The sequence below is a fragment of the Lontra canadensis genome, unplaced genomic scaffold, assembly GCF_010015895.1.
Source record: "Lontra canadensis isolate GAN:19392208 unplaced genomic scaffold, GSC_riverotter_1.0 scaffold92, whole genome shotgun sequence".
NCBI classification, from domain to species: Eukaryota; Metazoa; Chordata; class Mammalia; order Carnivora; family Mustelidae; genus Lontra; species Lontra canadensis.
In genome coordinates this window covers 7,391,972-7,411,310 of record NW_022631086.1, presented here as the reverse complement: position 1 = coordinate 7,411,310, position 19,339 = coordinate 7,391,972, and the positions used below count along the sequence as shown (strand labels likewise).

The following is a 19,339-nucleotide window of genomic DNA, read 5'->3' as shown; positions in this document are numbered from 1 at the left end:
GTCCCTCTGCTGTTTCTTATCAGAGGCTTCCTTAAAAAGCACTATTGACTTTCTGTTAATGTAAAAATGCAAGTAACAGGGGCGCCTGGGTGGCTAAGCCCGTGGGCGTCTGATTCTTGATTTCTGCCTCTCAGGATCTCGGGGTCGTGGGACTGACCTTCCTGATCTTCAAGCAGACTCCCTGCTGAGCAGAGTTTGACCTGGGGCTCAATCCCACCGCCCTGAGATCATGACCTGAGCTGAAATCAAGAGTCAGACACAACCGACTGAGCCCGCTGGGTGCCCCGAAGTCCTACTCTTTAGCCCTATGACTGTGACCTTATTTGGAGAGTCTCGACCACACGGGGAGGACTCTGAGGACACAGATCCCATCTTCCTCATCTCAGTGTCACCAGCACCAGCAGAGGCTTTGTCTCACGAGGCAAGGTGGGTGGGGGGTATAAATATAACAACAGCAACCAGAACTATTTTAACAATAAGTGTGACCTCCTCATTCGAGCTGAGCGACCAAACAGGTATGAACAGGTCACTGGGGCGTCTGGTGGCACAGTTGGTTAAGTGGCTGACTGATTTTGGCACAGGCCGTGATCTCGGGGTTGTGAGATCGAGCCCCACACAGGGCTGTGTGCTCAGCAGGGCGTCTGCTTGGGATTCTCTACCCCCCCCCTCCCCGCCCCTCCCCCACTTCTCACGCTCCTTGGCAGGCTCTCTCTAAAATAAATAAATAAATCTTTAAAAAAAACGAAGGTCGCCGCTGTCTCCCGACCTGGCCCCCATGTGACTCACCCATTCACCACCTCCGCTGGGGCGAACACACAGGAGCCCTTCGCGGAGATAAGCAAGACACAAGCTCCGCTCACGGTCCCGCACGGGTCCGGTCCCGCCACCGAGCGCAGCTGTGGTTTCCGGAGCCAACACCCGACCCCCGCGGCACACGCGTGTCTGCGACAAGTCGCTGTCTACGCACCGCTTCTCAATTGAAAGAGAGCCGGGAGGAGGCCTCTCGTCTCAGGTGTTCGCAAGCGCCCCCACGGGCCGGCCGCCCGTCTCCGCAGCCTCCGCCGCCACGCCGGCCGCTCGCGCTCACCGCCAGCCCCCCAGTGCCCTGCAGCCCCGGCCGGCAGCGGTGGCCGGGCCCTGCTCCCCCGACTCTTACCACCTGGGGGACGCGGCCCCGAGCAGCCTCCGTGGAGCCCCCATGCGACACCCTAGGGCAGCGGGATCAGGCCGGTGAACCATGTTGTCCGGTGGACAAGCAGCCTCGTGTCCGGAACTCTGGGACCTGTGCGGCTTCTTCGTCTTCCGAGACCACCGTTAACCTCCCCTGCCAGACCGTGAGGCCCCGCAGCAACCCTTGGTTAGGGAAGTCCCACACAACCGTCAGTCCTGTGGGGTCCTGATGGGGAGCGAGCAGACCATCGAACAGGAGGGGGGCCTGGCCCACGACCACCTCTCCGCTGGCGCCCCTGGCGGGGGTGGGGGGAGCAGCATGCCCCGTAGGAAACCACACTCTGGAATCCCAGGTGTGACCTGAAGCAAAACACAGGTGGGGCGACCCCACATGGAGCTCCCTGCGAATGAGGCAAACGTGCCCCTTCCTCAAGATATTTTTGTTTACCCCTAGGAGTTGGTTGTAATATACGGATATTGTTAGAACAACGCCTTTGGCTGATTCTTCCAGAAAAATCATCACAATAAGCATACAAGTCTCAGATGTCTATGATGCAAACCGTACCCTCTTAGAGGTGGCTCCCTAGTACAGTGCTCAACCCGCTCCACTGTATGTGACCGTCCTGATAGTTGGCCCACACTGGAGCTGGAGTATCCTCGAAATTCTAGAAAAGGCGAATAAAACCAGGAGTTGAAAACAAACAAACAAAACCAGGAATTGCAGGGGGGGTGTGTTGGAGAATTACAGTGTGTTTTAGGACTTTTTTCTTTCATAGGAAAGGAAAACATCTCTAGAACAATAAAGTTTTAGACCAATTTTTTGGCTCACATATGCAAAATGGAAAATGTCTCAACAAATTTGACCTAGAAATCCCTCAGCATATAATCATGGTGTCCTGTCATAAATGGTTTTAAAGCTGGATTCCAGAGCCATTCTTAAATATATTTTAGTCCTTAGAGAAGCTTTGAGCTTAAATAGCCCTGGGGCCAAGGTACTGCCCCAGGATAAAAGAAGATAGAGCACAGAACCGTGAATCAGCAACTAATGCCCTCCAGGAGAGCAAAAATTAGTAATAGTCCATTTATAATCCTGTTGGCAGAAAATCTCTCTCAGCCAGTGTCCTTCTGCCATGAGACATTACTCTTCTGCTTAGTCACAAGACAGAAAAATAATTTTTTCTCCTTAATTAAGCCCTATATTCTATCGGTAGAAATTCTGGATGACTTTCATGTTGATAATAATCACCAGGAACTGGACAGTAACTCTTCCACAAAGATACACTTAGGCTGACGGTTAGAATGACTGGCCCAGGTTTGTTGAGGACCTAGGGGCTAACAGAATATAGACTGCCTTCCTGCGTCCTTGGGTTTTCTCTAAAAATTGAATGTAGGGATTTAGGAGTCCTCTATCCTCAAGAATTTGGATATTAATCCCTTATCAGATAGATATGTGACTTGCAAATATTTTCTTCCCTTCCATGGGTCACCTTTTTACTCTGTTGACAGTGTCCTCTGATGCACAAGCTTTTCATTTTGACGTAGGACAATCCAACTGCCCTTGAGAATCTAAACAATTCCATTTCTGAGTCCGACTGTGAACAAAGCCATAGGCACCATGAAGTCGAAGACGGCTGAACTAAAAAACCTGCCTCCAAGGACCATTACCTAGAAATAGTGGGTGAGAACCAACAGTTTGAAGGTCAAGGGCTTCCTTCAGTAGGAGTCATAAAATCGACCTGACAGTCTCTGTTCTAACTTATTCAAATGGGCCCATCTGAAAATCCATCCGGGACACAAGGAGGAATTCAATCAGCTGGGAAAACTACCTCTAGGGCTCACACCCCTTCCTGTGGGTTTGTGTTCATTTTGTCCTCTCTCTGAAGGAGAGTAGTGAGGAGGAAATATCAAGAGATAAGATGTCACATTTTCTTTAAAATAAAGCAAGAGCATATACCAAATTATGTATCCAGGAAATAAACATGATTTCATAAAGACGCTGTCTCGTGAATGTAAGTACATGAACTAGGTAGGCACTTGATCTGTAATCTCCAGAAAGCTTTCCTCGATCATCCTTGCAAAATCCACCTGCTGAATTGCATGGGAGGAAGGTCTCTACTGAGCCAGGAAGCAGAGAGGCAATCAAGGCAGGCCTGTGATAGGGTCACCCCTACTTACTCAAGCCTACTACTTTTAATTTGTGAGCCCAAGAGCTCCAACCCCCACACAGGGAGGAGCAGGCTCTCTGCTGAGCAGGGAGTCCAACACGGGGCTTGATCCCATGACCCTGGGATCATGACCTGAGCTGAAAGCAGAGGCTTAACTCTTTGAGTCACCCAGGCACCCCAGCCTCCCTAAATTGTTGTGTTTCCCAATTACTAACAATGGAGTGAAAGTCACAACAGATTGTTTATATATAACATTTAACTATTCTGAAACTTGAAAAAATACTAGTATTAAGAGTATTAGTATTGTCCTCTTTCTTCTCTTACACTCAAATATCAAGCAATAAAATAGCATGGTTGTAAAAAAAAAAAAAAAAAAAAAAAGTAAAACACGCATTCACAGCAAGTAGCCAGAAGAGGGCGCTATCTTTATAAGCTTAGCAGAAGCCAAAAAAAATGAAAGATGGGTTTTCAGTTTCAGTTCTTTAAGTTATTAGTGATCTAGAAAAGTGTCATCAAAATTGCTCATTATATTTGCTACTTTACCAGTGGCTCTCAAACTTAAAATGCATAAAAAATTAGCTGGGCACTTGTTAAATACACACTCTTGAGCCACACCTGGTCCCATGGAATTGGGAACTTTGAATTTGAAACAGCTTTTGCAGCTGATCCTGGAGCAGGGTTCCCAGAAACCACAGTAAAAACTCTAGGCGCAGGGGCGCCTGGGTGGCTCAGTGGGTTAAGCCTCTGCCTTCGGCTCAGGTCATGATCTCCAGGTCCTGGGATCGAGCCCCACATCGGGCTCTCTGCTCGGCAGGGAGCCTGTTTCCTCCTCTCTCTCTCTGCCTGCCTCTCTGCCCACTTGTGATCTCTGTCAAATAAATTAAAAAAAAAAAATCTAAAAAAAAAAAAAAAAACCTCTAGGCGCAGAGATGGCCAAGTGCCCAAGGGGGGAGGGGCAGGAGGTGACCGTACCAGATGGCTGGGTAGCTAGCTGCCTGCAGAACACTGCAGACCCCACGGAGGTCTACATGCTTTAATCATTCCGACTCACCCCAGATGAGCCACAGCTATGGCTTACAGGGAACTATTTTAAGACAACAACAATAAATATCAAATTATAAAATCTTAGAGGGGAACTAAAGCCAGTCTATAATCGGGGGGGGGGGGGGGGGAGGAATTTAAGAAAACCAAAATCTATAAAATTTTTTTGTACCCTTTACCCGCAAAATAAAAATTGGAATTCATCTTTTCTCGCCTTTAAACTTTTTAAGTGTTGGAAAAGTAGCACAACAAACTGCTACAATTAATATCTTCATTGGATTATTCCTTAATACCTTGTCTACTTTCAAGGAAATTTGGGGAGAATTTACCTTAAATGGCACACGTCCAACAGAACCATTAAAATAGGTATATAAAAAGGAAACGGGGTGACAGAGGGCATAATGATTCTTGGAATTCCTTCAATTGAACATTAAATTTGGCTCTAGGTTTCTGGATAAAAAGGAAAAGGAGTCTACAGAGAACATCACCTTGTGTTTCCAAGCAGCTCCGTCCTTATCCATGTCATTCACTCACTCACTCATTCCCTCAGAGCTCCAGCCCTCAAAGAATGCTACAGGAAAAGTTAAAATTGAATGTATACGCCCAAGAAAAAACTTCTTCTGTCAAAAAAAAAAAAAAAATAACGACCCAGGTGCGGCTAACAGAACAGAATAGAGAGAAGAGCCTTATAAAAAGAAATTCTGTAGAAGTTCAAACAGGTGGGAGATAACCAACCCTGCTAGGAATTAGATGAATTCAAGTGAAAATGATGGGAAGCCATTTCAGACAACCAACGTAGCAAACTGATATAGTTTGGATTGTTTTTATGAACAATTCCCACTGGGAAGGGGAATTGCCCCTTCCCAGTGGCAATGTTCCTAACCTCTCATCTTATGCTTCTCTTTCTAGAAATATTCAGAGATGTGCCAAAGACTTATCTACAAAGATGTGCATGGTACTTGTATTTATTATTTTAATAATATCATAAATTCCCAAAAATGTAAGAGCGAAACCAGAAGTTCTCTCATTGTACACAATGGTGATTTGGTTCAGTAAGTGAAGTCATATTCCAGTGTTGGAATGAGAGGTGGTCATCAGAAAGTATGTAGTTGATGGGAGATAAGGATATGCAAAAATGTTCTTTGTAAATTATTATGTGAAGAAATAGTATAAAACCGTATGTACAATTTGATCCCAATTATGTAAATCTATTAGCTTGACTCAGAGAAAATCGTCTTCATTCAATCATTTTTACCTAAAAACATCAATTTTCTAATGGTTTAATCTCAATACTTTTAAAAATGTGTGTGTAGTTATGTGTGTATATGTGTATGTTTGTATACACACACATACACAATCTACACTTACAAACATAGATACACTGATTCACCAAAGAACAGGTATGATGTATGATAGACACGAAAACGTTAACAGAAGTTTTCAGGGTGAAGTCATTGTCTTCTTAACATTATTTGTTATGCTTTTCTTCACTTCTCAATTTTTTTTCACTTTTTTAATGTGAAATTTTTTTAACTTTTTAATGTGTTTTTTTTTTAACACATTCAGAACAAATGTAATTTGCAGTCCTGTTTCAAGGGATAGGAGTTCGAGGTGGCCAGAGTGTGGTAGGACCACCCATGCACCCCGCCCTGGTGGTTCAAATGAGCAACGCTTCCCCAGGGTAATTTTGCAAACACATCAAAGCCTTTCAGGTGCTCACAGCTTTGACCAGCCATTCTTCTTCTTAGAATCTCTCCAAAGGAAATAAGCAGAGATGCCACGATGCCTGAACAAGATGTTCATCACAGAGTTATCTGTGATATGAAAGTTTGAATACAGTGATACACTCCCTGACAAGAGGGAACAGGCTGGGGGCGCCTGGGTGCCTCTGTCCTAAGTGTCTGCCTTTGGCTTAGGTCATGATTCCAGGGTCCTGGGATCAAGCCCCGCATCAGGTTGGTGGGAAGCCTGCTTCTCCCTCTCCCTCTCCCACTCCCACTCCCCCTGCTAGTGTTGCCTCTCTCACTGTGTCTCTCTTTCAAATAAATAAAAATCTTAAAAAAAAAAGAAGGAGGGAAAAGAAGGAGGTTGAGTATATCCATCTGATGTATTTTATGTGGCAGTCAATGTATGTTGGGACCACTCTTAATAGCCTAAGAAAATGTTGGTGCTATATTGAATTTTAAAAGCAAAATTAAAACTTATAATCTGATCATAAATCTGTTTTAAAGAAGTCTGTACGCCTGGGAGTGCCTGGCTGGCTCAGTGGATGGAGCATACAACCTTTGATCTTATGGCTGTGAGTCTGAGTCCCATGTTTTGGGTGTACAGATTACTTAAAAATAAAGTCTTTATAAAAAGAAATGTAAGTCTGTATGTGCCCACACACGCACAGAATCACTTTGAAAGAAGACTGGAAGACTGTGTGTGTGTGTGTGATCTACAGCAGTTTGTTGAGTGGAGGGATTTTTATTGCTTTCTGTACACCGTTCTGAATTTCCCAAATATTCTGCCAAAAGTATGCATGACTTCTACAATCAGAAAAGGAACACCTTTTATCAAAAGAGAAAAGAAAATTCCCTCTTTGCAAAATGTAGGATGGAATATGGGGGAAGCAGGTGAACTCGTGGGGACCCGCTAGAGCTCTGGCGTTAGAAGTGGGAAAGAAGAGCGGGGTGAAGATTTAGGACACTGGGGAGGCAGAAGTGTCGGGACTTGCTGACCAAATGGATGACAGGAGGGAGTCAGGTCTGAGGCTCAGCTGTGGGGATTGGGGTAGGGAATACAGGCTCGGGCGGCCAGCTTGCTGACGGGCTCTGGGGTCACTGGCCTCCTGACCCACCCTGTGCCATCCCTCTGCTTTAATAGAGCGGACCTGTGTCACCGCAGGACAGAGCAGAAATGACAGGGTGTGCTTTGTGAAGCGGGAGCCTAAGAGAGAAGTTCCCAGGAGTTCTGGGTAGCTGAAGGCAGAGGATATTGTGGGACGAGGAAGTCTTGAGGATGGATGGGGGGGAGGGGGCATGGTACACAATGTGAACACATTTAATGCCATTGAACTATAAGGTTAAGAATGGTTAAAATGCAAATTTTATGTTGTGCATATTTTATCATCATAAAAAAATTTTAATATAAAAAAGGCCAGGCTCTGCTTTTGTCTCTCAGGGCCCTGGAGGCCAGGAGGGAAGCCAGCCAGGGGGCGGTAAGCACACTCAGGCAGCCCTGCAGAGAGCCGGGGTGGGGAGGACCCCTGCCTCCTGCCGCCAGCAGTAGGCGCACACCTGGTCTGTGTGTGAGCCCCCCACCCCCCGCCAGGGGGAAGCAGATCCTCCAGCCCCGGACAAGCCTCCAGCTGAAGACAGAAAACATAAAATAATATTGATTGTTTTAACGTTTGGAGGAATTTGTGAATCCAGCAATAGAACGGGGCATGGGTTTGAGCCGTCTCGTACTCATCTGTGCCTCGTACCACCGTATCGTCTCTCCAGCTTCCGAGGAGGATGTGGAGGCTGGAAAGAACCAGGACAGCAAACCCGGCGGACAGGCCTTCTCCGACTCCGGCGCCCCTGCGAGCGGGCTTGCGGCGGGCTCCCCACAGGGCCCACCAGAGGGCGCCAGAGAGACCAGAAGGCGGGAGGTTCCTGGGCACAGCCCCAGCCTGGGAAGGGTCTGCTTTCCGCAGTTCCCACCGGGGGTTCCGACGGGCCTCCCTTTTTGCCTCTTTTCCTCCAGTAAGACCTGTTTCACCGATTCCCTAAATTAAATCCTCTTTGCTCAATTTCCCACGTGGTTCCTATTTTCCTAACTGGTCCTCAGCAGATACAGCAGGTGGACTAGAGTCCACTCGGTTAGTGGGCCAGCTTGTCTGGTGTGGGCACAGGTGTAAGTCAGGGGGGTTCCCACCTGCCCAGAGGAACCATCATCTCACCCTGACTGCCCTTCCAGCAGGCTCCTCGCCTGCAACCTCCCCCTACCCGAGCTCAACTCACACCTGTGCTCTCCCAGCTCGGCACTTTCCTCGGTCTCTCTGTGCCTTTTGAGCCCAACTCACCCTAAATTGGACAGTAAGAAAATGAGACCCTCAGTATGTGAGGAAGCAGTTGTAGAGAAGGAAGGAATTTGGGTTTTTTTTTTCCTTGTTATTTCTTTCTTTTATACTTGGGAGTAACAATAAGAGAAAAGGGTGATTTGTTCTTAGGCTGACTTCATTGTCTACTTTTTTTTTTTTCTTGACCTTTTCATTCCAGTGGAAAGTCACTGGACAAAGAAGAGAAACCCAGGAGTTCACGTTCATTCCTGTCCTATTCCTCACATCCTCTCACTTCTACTCAGCGGAAGAGCACCAGAGAGATGATGAGAAGGTAAGGGGAGCGCACACCTGTGTTCCCACTTGCGAGTTCATTTCCCCCACGGCAATAACCATACTACAGCCTCAACAGTTTCCAGAAGAGGTCTTCATGGAGTTGTTATTGAGAAATTACAGAAACTTCATTCCCCACCGTCTTACCATTAATGAAATAGGAACTGAGTGAAAAAAAAATGAGAATCTACCACCTGACCCCAGCCCCCCAACAAAAAAGGTATTTTTAAAATTTTAAGTACAGTCGACTTTCCAAGGTGGGGCTTGAACTCACAACCCTGAGATCAAGAGCCATTTGTCTACCGACTGAGCCAGCCAGGCGCCCCCAACAAAAAGTATTTTAAAGTATTTTAAAGACACAAAACAAAGCAATAAAACTCAGACCTCATCCTGCCATGCTTGTCTAGATTATGCCCTAAATGGGGATGACAGCCCCAGGGAGGAGAAAAGGGTGGTTAGTGGATGTGACAAATTTTAGTCCCAGTACAGATACAGAAATACACCTGGGATAGTAAACTCTCATGGGTGGGTAGTATTCAGGAAATAGTGTCAGGAAGCCTGCTTGGGACGGGAGAGAGGGTTGTCAGGAAACACGCTGAGAAGCGCTGTCCTGGGTGAGCCACACCCACTTGCCCACCCTTTGGCTCGAGCATACCCGTTAGCACTGTCCTTCCTTCCAGATTTGTAAGAAACTCTGCAGAAACATCATCTTTGCTTGAGTAAGAAAGGTCTGGAATAGAATCCAGGAGAGAAGGTAATGCCAACGGAGCATCAACCTCAGCGAACAGTGTCTTTTATAAAAGCTGAGGGTCAGGCTCTGACACATGGCTTCCTTTCCTTGCCAACACATTTTGGGTTGTGGCTAAACAACTTCTTTATCTCAAAGGTCACTTTTTCCAGGAGAAAGAAGGGTTTCAGCCCAGCCCGTTGCCTCTAAGTCAGTCTTGGCTCCTCATGTCTAGTCCCTGCTGACCCGCATCCCAGAGGAGGGGTGTTATCCCCGTGGATGAACGCGGGTCACAGAGCACGCGGGCTCCGCTTGATTCCGATGACACATGCGCGTGCTTTTATCTGATAAGTCGTTCTCTGATCTGTGCCGCTCACATGTTACCAAAGCCAAATTAGTTCTCCCCATGGTTTCTGGCCCCAGCTACCAATGACACTGTTACATCAGCTTTGCAAATTCCTCATAAGATATTTCAGGTGCCCAGACCACATGCACACTTGCACGCAGAGAATCATGACGTGCGCTACCTTCCTAATCACCAGCCTCTGCCGAATTCCAATACCGTTCACCCCCCGGGGCCTTCAGCTAGTCCATCATTTTGCTCAAGTATCATGAACAAGGTTTTGTGCTCGGTGCCATGAGGAGCTAACAAGATTTGAAAAGCACACTTTCTGCTTCCGGAGAGAAAGAGAAGTATGCAAATAACACAGCATAAGGCACTTTCCCCAGTTATGGAAGGGATGGGCAAAGCAGAGCTGCCGGAGTGTCGGAGGAGGGAGAGCCCACTCCCACAAGCAGGAAGCCGGGGACACCCCCGGGGGAGCAGGCAGATTTCCGCAGGTGAGCTGGGGTACAGAGGGGAGCACCACAAGGAAAGATGCTGAGCAATGTCGGCCAAGTGACCTGTAAAATGTTGGTTTGTTTGTGTTAAGTAGGCTCCATACCCAGTGTGGAGCCTGACACAGGGCTCGAACTCATGACCCTGCGATCAAGACACGAGCTGAAATCAAGAGTTGGACATTCAACCCACTGAGCCACCCAGGCATCCCAGCCTATCAAGTTTTTTATATTAAACAGTCTAAACATAAGTATTTAAAAACTAGAAGTATATCATTTTACTTTAGGAAAAAACTTAAGAGCACTTACTTTCAGTTGGAAATTTCTTGGCTCGCTCCTCAAAGAACCATTCTCCAGTTTTTATTTTCACATTTCTGAAAAACAAGCAGAAAGGAAGCCTCAGACAGAGATGTGGACGGTGCTGTGTTTGGCTCATAAGAGGTAGGTAGATAGTATCGCACAAAATTAGTCTTGCAAGGGTCCTCAGAGTTCAAATTTCTGGCCCCAACCCCTACTTTACAGATCTCCGATAGAGATTAAGTGATCTGTTAGCAGCAAAACTGGGAGTCTCTGCTTGGGTCTCTTTTATCCTCTTTGTAACATATAGATGCAATGTATACATACTAACATATGGGTGTGACCAATCCATATTAAGTACTTCATGTTTTCCTAATAAATATACACGGGGAAACAGAATTGCCATCGAAATGATCAATTTATTATGTTTACAATGGTCAACAATGGCATGAAGGATAATTAACAAAAAAAATCCAAAGCTGTCCATTTGGCCAGGAGGGAGATCATCCCTAAAATAGGTTAAGGTTAGTTTGTGTCAACTGCGATGTTTCCCAAAAGCTGACAAAGTAGCCGTGAAGTTTCCCAGACAGACCTGAAGTCTGGAACACGGGATCCATGCACAGGGTGGAAACCCGGGACGTGGGTCTGAGCAGACCATCTACAAACCGGCCTTTTGTTGGCCACCACTCTGCTGGCAGTTGCTGGGGTTCCTCTTCAGCCCCCATCTCCTCCAGTCTCAGTCATAGGAGGAACGGGACCCTTCGTATGCTCTCTGCAATCAAAGTCCGCAAATGCCTTGTGCCCTTGACCCTTCCCAAATTCCTGGAGAAGCCACCCAACATCAAAAAACTTTAGAAACGTAGAATTGTTAACATCTCTTTAGGATGTTTAAAAAAAAAATCAACACACAGATACTACAAGTTTTTCACACCCTTAAAATAATGTGCCACAAAACTTGCCAATTCCTGGATTATGAAAGTTGAAGAAAAATTAGAACGTCAACTTATGAATTCTCGTCTATAAAATATGGAAATAAGTTCTCCATTAGGTTCTTTTAGGCTACATATGAACTCAAATGGATTTTTCTTAACTAATGCTTACAACTGTTCTAAATGTAGTCATTTCACAAATATATGCCCAACCACATGTTTTTAAAACACCCTCTTCCTCTACGGAGTTCTAATGATTATTGAAAGATATCAACCAGCTTCCTCCACTTTATCTCATGAGCAACTGTCATGTTCTCCAATTACTAAGTAAATCATGATTCCCAATGCTTAGTGACTAGAACAAGGGAAAAATACACAGGCCTTTTATAAATTGTGATAACAGAATTTTGATCATCAGTCACTGCCACTCAGAGCCAAAATATATAGAATGTTCAACTGTGATATGTCCTGGGGCAGGCGGGGTGGGGGGGGAACAGGGAAAAGTTGGCACTTTAAATACAAACATATAATCTACTAAACCAACACGAAACACTGGGCACTCAGCTCCTCGGAAGTTCCCTCCGCAGGCAAGGAGGGCATCAAACACCAGGCAAAGTCTGGAGAGATGAATGGGGCAGCCGGGGAATTCATGCTCTTCGAAGGACCACACCTGCCAACCATTTACGCCTGTGGGCAACTCTTCCATCTTTACCAGCAGGACGAAGTCTAACCATCAGATGAAGAGAGTCGAGGAGCAAAATCAAATGTGGAAACAGGAGACCTCCATCAACTAAATGAACTCGACTTCCTGGTGGTGGTGACCGTTTCAGCCAGTCTAGCCTGTAACCCTTGGGACCAAAAGCATCCATGTCCAGGGCAGGACGGGGATGGCGCCGGCTTCAGACGGGAAGGATGTCAGAGCTGAGAATTCAGCAGTGAATCAAACCACACCCCCCGACAGTCAGCGGAGACTAGCCCAGCCGAGCCAGACGCCGTGCACGGATCCACGATCACGAAAGGAAAGCGGTGGAGGGAAGGGGAGGGTGGAGACACCTGAGTCAACCACTGTCCTCCTCCAACCCTGATTTCAGAACCTCTGCAGTGAATTAAAATATCCATCCGCTGGCGCTGGGTCCTGTAACCGCATATCCCAGTTGACGACTTGCGAAGCTCAAACAGGAGCTTTTCTGGCAGCAGAGCTCTGGACACGGACTTCGTGTGTCTCAGGCCCATCTCTGATTAAAGAATAGAAGGATAAAAACACCACTGTCCTGAACCATGTGTCAAAATGCATGTTTTTTGCATTGGAGGCTCTGTTTCCTTTGAGAATAGATTTGAGCTGGATCTCCCAATCCTTGCAGAATCAGCCATTCCTAAGCAATGGTCCCCTAATATCCTTCCTAAAGGCGCCTGTCCACACCAACCCCGAGATACAGAAAGGGGGACCATCTGTTGCTCTTATCGACGAAGGTGAGCAGACTTTGCAGTGGCCGCACCTGCTCGTCTCCGTCCTCGTTAAGGCCAACGCAGGGTAGCTTGACTCATAGCAACCAGAGGAAACATACTGTTATTTCTTCCCAGGTGATTAATCAGAATCTGGCTATGAAAGCTTCTTGAAACATTTTCTGAGCTCAGCAATAGGCTAATGCTTTTACATTCTTCAGAATCGAGACTTGCTTCTTTAAAACTTGTTCAATCAGGGGCACCTGGGTGGCTCAGTCGGTTAAGTGTTTGCCTTCAGCTCTGGTCATGACCTCAGGGTCCTGGGATGGAGCCCGCAGTCCTGCTCTCTGCTCAGCAGGGAGCCTGCTGCTCATTCTCCCTTTGCCCTTCCTACTCGTGCTTGCCTCTCAAATGAGTAAATTTAAAAAACCTTTAAAAAACATTTTCAATCAATTGACAAATACATCTTGGAAAGCAAAAGCCTAGGGTTTGTGGAGACAGCAGAAGCTCCGGAATCAGGAGAGCTGAATCTGGCATCTGACCTTGCCAGTTGACTCTGTGCTAGGATCGCTCCCGTAAATGCCAAGCCCGCGGCGCAGAGCCAGCTCTAACTACACTCCTGGAGGTCCTGGCATCCATTCTCATAGCCTCGAACTCTGCTCATGCTGTCTTTTCAGCAGCAAACCAGAAGTAACTGTTGAAAAGCACTTTGCAAATCCCAGCATACAAATGTTGAATGATACAATGAAGGGATGGCTGGAACAGAAAGAGCCTTTGACCTGTTACTCTCAGAGCAAGCAGTGAGCCAAACAGCCCGCTGGAATGCAGTTTTACTTTGCATCGAAATTACTTGCATCTGCGGATGGACAGTTAACAGTAACACATGCCGCCTAACAGCTAACCATAACCACGCCTTATGCTCTTCAAAAAGTCAACATGATGTCCCTAGAGTTGCTTAATGTATTTTCCACCATTTCAAGGGACAAGAGGTAGAAAACTGGTCTGCAGAGATGGGATTCTGGAAATGCCTCTGGAGGTGCCTCTCCCCGGGTAGATCTGCTCTCCAGCCGATGTCCTGGCAGCCAGGAAGCCTCAGGAGGCCCCTGAGGGCCCATCAAATGAACAAGCTGACAAAAGTCCAAATGAAGAAGCTGAATATTATAAAACTGAGACCCACCTAACGGCTTTGTGCTAGCCTGTCCACCTGTTGGGTAGTTCCCAGCTGGAGGAGTCTGAGGGGAGCCTACGGTGGAATTTTCTCAGTGTATTTTTACTTCAAATAATCTCACATCTAAGATGGTTTTTAGTTACAAAGCAGAACAGTGATGTTTTTTCCTGCCAGCTCAGTTGATCTGCTTTCAACGTTTTTACAGGAAAAAAAAAGATTGACCATAGTGATTAAATCCTAGGTAACTAGGGGAGGACTCAGAGAATCAAGATGAAGATAAAGAAATGATCGCATCGAGCTGCTGCCACCCCTTCTTGCAAAATGGTTGTAGCTCTCCCTCAGCTGACCTCAGAGAGAAGACAGGTGCCCCCTGTGTCATACTCAGGGCTGAATTCACAGCGACAAGCCTGACTGGGGCACATGGCAGGGGCCAGAGAATCCGTATGGGTTGGTAAATGAATAAAAAGCCCCAGCCTTGTGGGGAGCCCCTGAGAACTGTAGGGAGAGGCTGGGATCCTGCTGGGCTGTGCATTGAGATCTAATGTGTGTGGGCTCCTCTAAGTACGTGGGGTGGGGGTCACAGACTCAGGCACCGGGCAGAGACTATAAAAGAGGGAAGCAAGCTTCGTGAAGACAATAGGGAGGGGTGGGGACTGTGGTGAGTTGGAGAACCCGCAGTCCATTTTAAGGCATTGAAATGATAAATATTAGACTTCAGGCCAAAGACACATGGGCTGTCGGCAGGCTGTTGGTCACGCGTTTGTGACTCTTGGTTTGTTACATCAGATTGACAAAAGTGAGAAAAATTGCTGCACTTGAGGCCTCAACAAAGAATCAGATTAGAGACTGCACATTGCCCTGTTCTCCCTGGAGATCTAAGAAGGGCCCCCCACCGCCATAGGGGCCACAGGAAGGGTGAGAAACAAGGAGTCCGTGCTTGTTAGCAATTCCTCAGCCCAAAGAGACAACCGAGAGCCTCTGACAAAATGCCGAAGACGTCTCGGGACGCGCAGCACTCGTTGAAATGGGGAACGTTTCAGAAAGTACTTTGTCCTCAAAAGCCACCTAAGACCCATGTCTAAGAGAAGGAGAAGGAAAGACAGAAGGAGAAACCAGGCTGACGTGAAGAGACATCAGACTAGAACAAAGACAAATCTGGCAAAAAAAAAAGAGAGAAAACAGTCTGCCAGGAAGCAGGAACAGAATGGAGAGGCCAGAAAGCTGGATGAGTGAGCTGACCCAGCAGACGTGCTTTTCTGGAACGTGAACAGAAAAGTAAAAGGCATCAGACGTTGGAGGACAGAGAACAAAGGTAACCTCCGCATTAAAAGTTACCCTCTATGAAGCAAGGGCAAGTGGCATAAAAGACGGTCAGGGGACTCACAGCTGACTGACGAAAATGTTACCGAGTCAAAAACCCAGCAAACCTTCACCTCGCACGCATTAGGGGGGCTACTAGCAAAAATGAAGCCAAACAAAACAAACTGAAAAGAACAAGTATTGATGAGAACGTAAGGGAAATGGTCGCCGTGTGCGCTGCCAGTGGGATCATTAAATGGTGCGCTACTATGGGAAACAGGATGAAAAAATGAAACATCTCAGTAGCACACAAGCCAGCAATTCCACTTCTGGGTCTATCTCCAAAAGAACGGAACGTAGGGTCTCTTCTCTTAGAGATGTTTGCACAACCATGTTCACAACAGCACCATTCACAATAGCCAAAGGGTAGAATTCATCCAAGTGTCCATCAAGGAACCAACAGACAAACAAAATGTGACAAAGACACGTGACAGAATAAACACCTTGAACACACAGCCTTAAAAAGTGAGGGAACTTGCGGTAACCTATGACGTTCTGCTCAGTGAAATGAGCCGGTCGTAAAAAGATAGACTATATTATTCTTCTGATCTGAGCAGCTAGAATCTGCAAATTCTGAGAAACAGAACATAGAATGCTGGTTCCCAGTGGGAGGAAGAAATAGTTGTTTAACGGGTATAAAATTTCAGTTTTGCGAGATGGAAAAGTTCCGGAGATGGATGGTGGTGAGGGCTACTTGAAGATGTGGACAGACTTGCCTCTAAACTGTAGGGTGAAAAGAGCTAAGATAGTAAATTTTATGTTATATGTATTTTATCACAATTAAAGTTTGTAAAAATTTTTTAAGCTTTGCTATTTGAGAGAGAGAAAGAGTGCACAGGGGAGAGAGGCAGAGGGAGAGAGAAAGTCTCAAGCAGACTCCACGCTCAGCATGGAGACCCACGTGGAGCCAGATACCATGACCCTGAGGTCATGACCCAAGCCTTTAGAGAAGCCAGACGTTTAAACAAGTGCACCACCCAGGCACCTCTAAGTATGTATGTTTGTATGTATATATATATATATATGTGTATATATATATACATATATATATATGTATATATATATATGTGTATATATATATATATATATATATGTATATATATATGGTTTTTTTTTTTAGACAAGCAAATCCAGGGGATGGGGGCTCAAAGGAACTTTATTCCTTAAAACCAACATAGAAGAACTCACAGCCAGACATGGATGAGAAACCGTTTTTAATTATAAGGCTATGGAGGAAGAAAAGCCAATGTTTGTAACACATAAAAACCAGATGATCACTAAAAGAAATAGGGCGCCTGGGTGGCTCGGTGGGTTAAAGCCTCTGCCTTCAGCTCGGGTCATGATCTCAGGGTCTTGGGATCGAGCCCCGCATTGGGCTCTCTGCTTAGCGGGGAGCCTGCTTCCTCCTCTCTCTCTCTCTCTGCCTTCCTCTCTGCCTACTTGTGATCTCTGTCTGCCAAATAAATAAAAAATAAATAAAATCTTAAAAAAAAATAAATAAAAATAAAAATAGCTTCAGATGTGTCTGTCATATTAAATTCCAAAAGACAATGAGAACACGTTTCTTGAACTTTGAGATGAAAAGGTTGGGACATAAGATTTTACTCACGAGTGAAGGCTATGGAGGAAAACCTTAAATTTGCAATGACTCAGATCTTATGCTACCCACATGCTCTTCTGGGGCAAAAAAGTCCTTCAAGAGGCACTTCAGTTAATTGAAAAATGAATCAAAATAAAGAACTTGCAAATTGGGAAATCATCGTCTCAAAAGATGGGCAATGAGCGCTCAGATGTGTTAAACCTTAGAGTTGGTTTAATAATTGTAAACTATAATCGTAAAACTATGCAGGTGACACAAGTAATCACTGAGGGAGATGTTATAGGACATAAAAGTAATAATTTATATAACAATTAAATATTTCAAGATGATGAAATGAGTAACATTTGTAAACATTTCTGTCTCTGAATTTCTGACTCTATTCTGGGTACATCATGTAAGTAGAATCATACATTTTTCCTTCCGCCTTATTTCACTTAACATAGTGTTTGTGAAGTTCATCCCTGTTTGCGCAGGTATTAAATCTCATTCTCTGTCATGGCTGAATGACATTGCACAGCACGTATATATTACATTCTGTTTACCCACTCATCACTTAACGGACAAAGGGTTGTCCTGTGACTTTGTGAATAAGGCTGCGGTGAACACTGGTTTATTGTGTGAGTGTTCGAAAGCTATAAGGTTTTGTCATAAACCAATATGAAGAGGCGCCTTGACGGCAACGGTCATCGAAACATCCAACTCTTGGTTTTGGTTCGGGTCATGATCTCGGGGTCCTGGGACCCAGCCCTGAGTCAGGCTCCGTGCTCAGCATCTCATCTCAGCATCTCATCTCAGCATCTGCTCGAGATGCTCTCTCCCTCTCCCTCTGCCCCTCCCACTTGAGCTCTCTCTCTCTCTCTCTCTCTCTCTAAAATAAATAAATAAATCTTTAAAAAAAAAAAAACAGACCTTAATATCTTCATTTTGTTATTTCAGGTGGCAAAAGGCCAGGGAGGAAGCAGGGCCCGCCAAGCTCACCGAGTCACTGAAGGGGCCCCTGGCTCCAGGCCACTCACCCCCTCAGGGCCTCACAGCTCCTCACATCACTGTGGCCTCCGGGCCAAGCTGGGCTTCCCTGACTACACAGACTCAGAGAGGAAAACCAGGCCGCTGGCTGCGGGGAGAGGATGAGCTGCCCTTGAAAGGGGCCCGAAGCAAGATCACGTGTGAACAGCGCTTAGCCGGCAGCGAGCGCCCAGCCCACCCCGGGTTGCCTCCATCCTGGCTGCTGCCTCTCAAAGGTTGATGAGAAAGAAATGACCTGTCTTTCCACCCAGGCAGAATGGTCCCTGGGGGTGCCCGAGGCCAGGCAGAGCCCCACTCCTCCTGACAGGGCAGCAGCTGGCCTGCTGTGTCCAGATGGGCCCGCCAGCAGCCCCAACCCACTTACCCGGATTGGTTCCCAGCTGGGAAACTATTTACACAGGCTACCAGGCCAGTGGTACATCATAATTCTATATTATATGTATTAATAAAAAATATATATATATATACTAATATACTAGTATAGTATATTAGTTCTTAGGATCTGTCGGCATTTTAAAACTTATTTATTTTTTAATTTTAAGTAGGCTCCAGGCCCAACATGGGGCTTGAGCTCACGATCCTGAGATGGAAAATCGCGTGTCATCCGGGCTGAGCCAGCCAGCTGCCCTAGGGTCTATCGACATTTATGAGAAGATTCAAACTTTAAATACATTTCCTAAATCAAACTGAAAATTAACCCAGATGGGTTTAACATGTCCGACTGTATGGTGTGTAGGATGTTATGTGTGTCCTTCCTCCTTTCCCAAGCATTAGGCAACACAAATCTACCACCTCTAGATTATGGAGCCTTAAACACAAAGTGACCATTTCAGAGGCAGCAAAACCTGTGCTTGGAGGATTCTGTTCAAGGTAACAGTTTCACTGCCTTGTTAGGAGGTTTTTACAGTTTCAAAAGGGGAAGGAATAGCTGATTTCTTATCTGATGACTTCATTTCTGTAGTTACAAAAGCACTGTCCATATGGGTAGCAATTATGTAGTAGAATTAGGCAGACACATTTCTTTCCTTTTAAAGAAGCACCTTTGTTAATTTCTTAAAAGAATCATCAAGTGTAAGTTTGAATCTTGGAAAGTTATCACAAAATCGAATCCCATCATCACCAAAGCATCCCAAAGACAGAGGGCATTTCAGAGGAGTATAACATACTGAGGTCAGCTTTCACATTAGCTAGAAATCCATGGGCAACTTTCTTCGATA

General features: G+C 45.9%; 1 protein-coding gene across 4 annotated transcripts in view; it reads right to left on the bottom strand.

The window, feature by feature from the left end:
- The window catches only part of SYTL3 (synaptotagmin like 3), a 74,611-nt gene that overhangs the window by 37,267 nt on the left and 18,005 nt on the right, over nucleotides 1–19,339 (bottom strand). For all 4 annotated transcript variants that reach the window (XM_032836471.1, XM_032836470.1, XM_032836472.1 and 1 more), the window contains one exon: nucleotides 10,610–10,674. In XM_032836471.1, coding sequence (XP_032692362.1) covers nucleotides 10,610–10,674 — 65 coding nt within the window. The remainder of the gene's footprint in view (nucleotides 1–10,609; nucleotides 10,675–19,339) is intronic.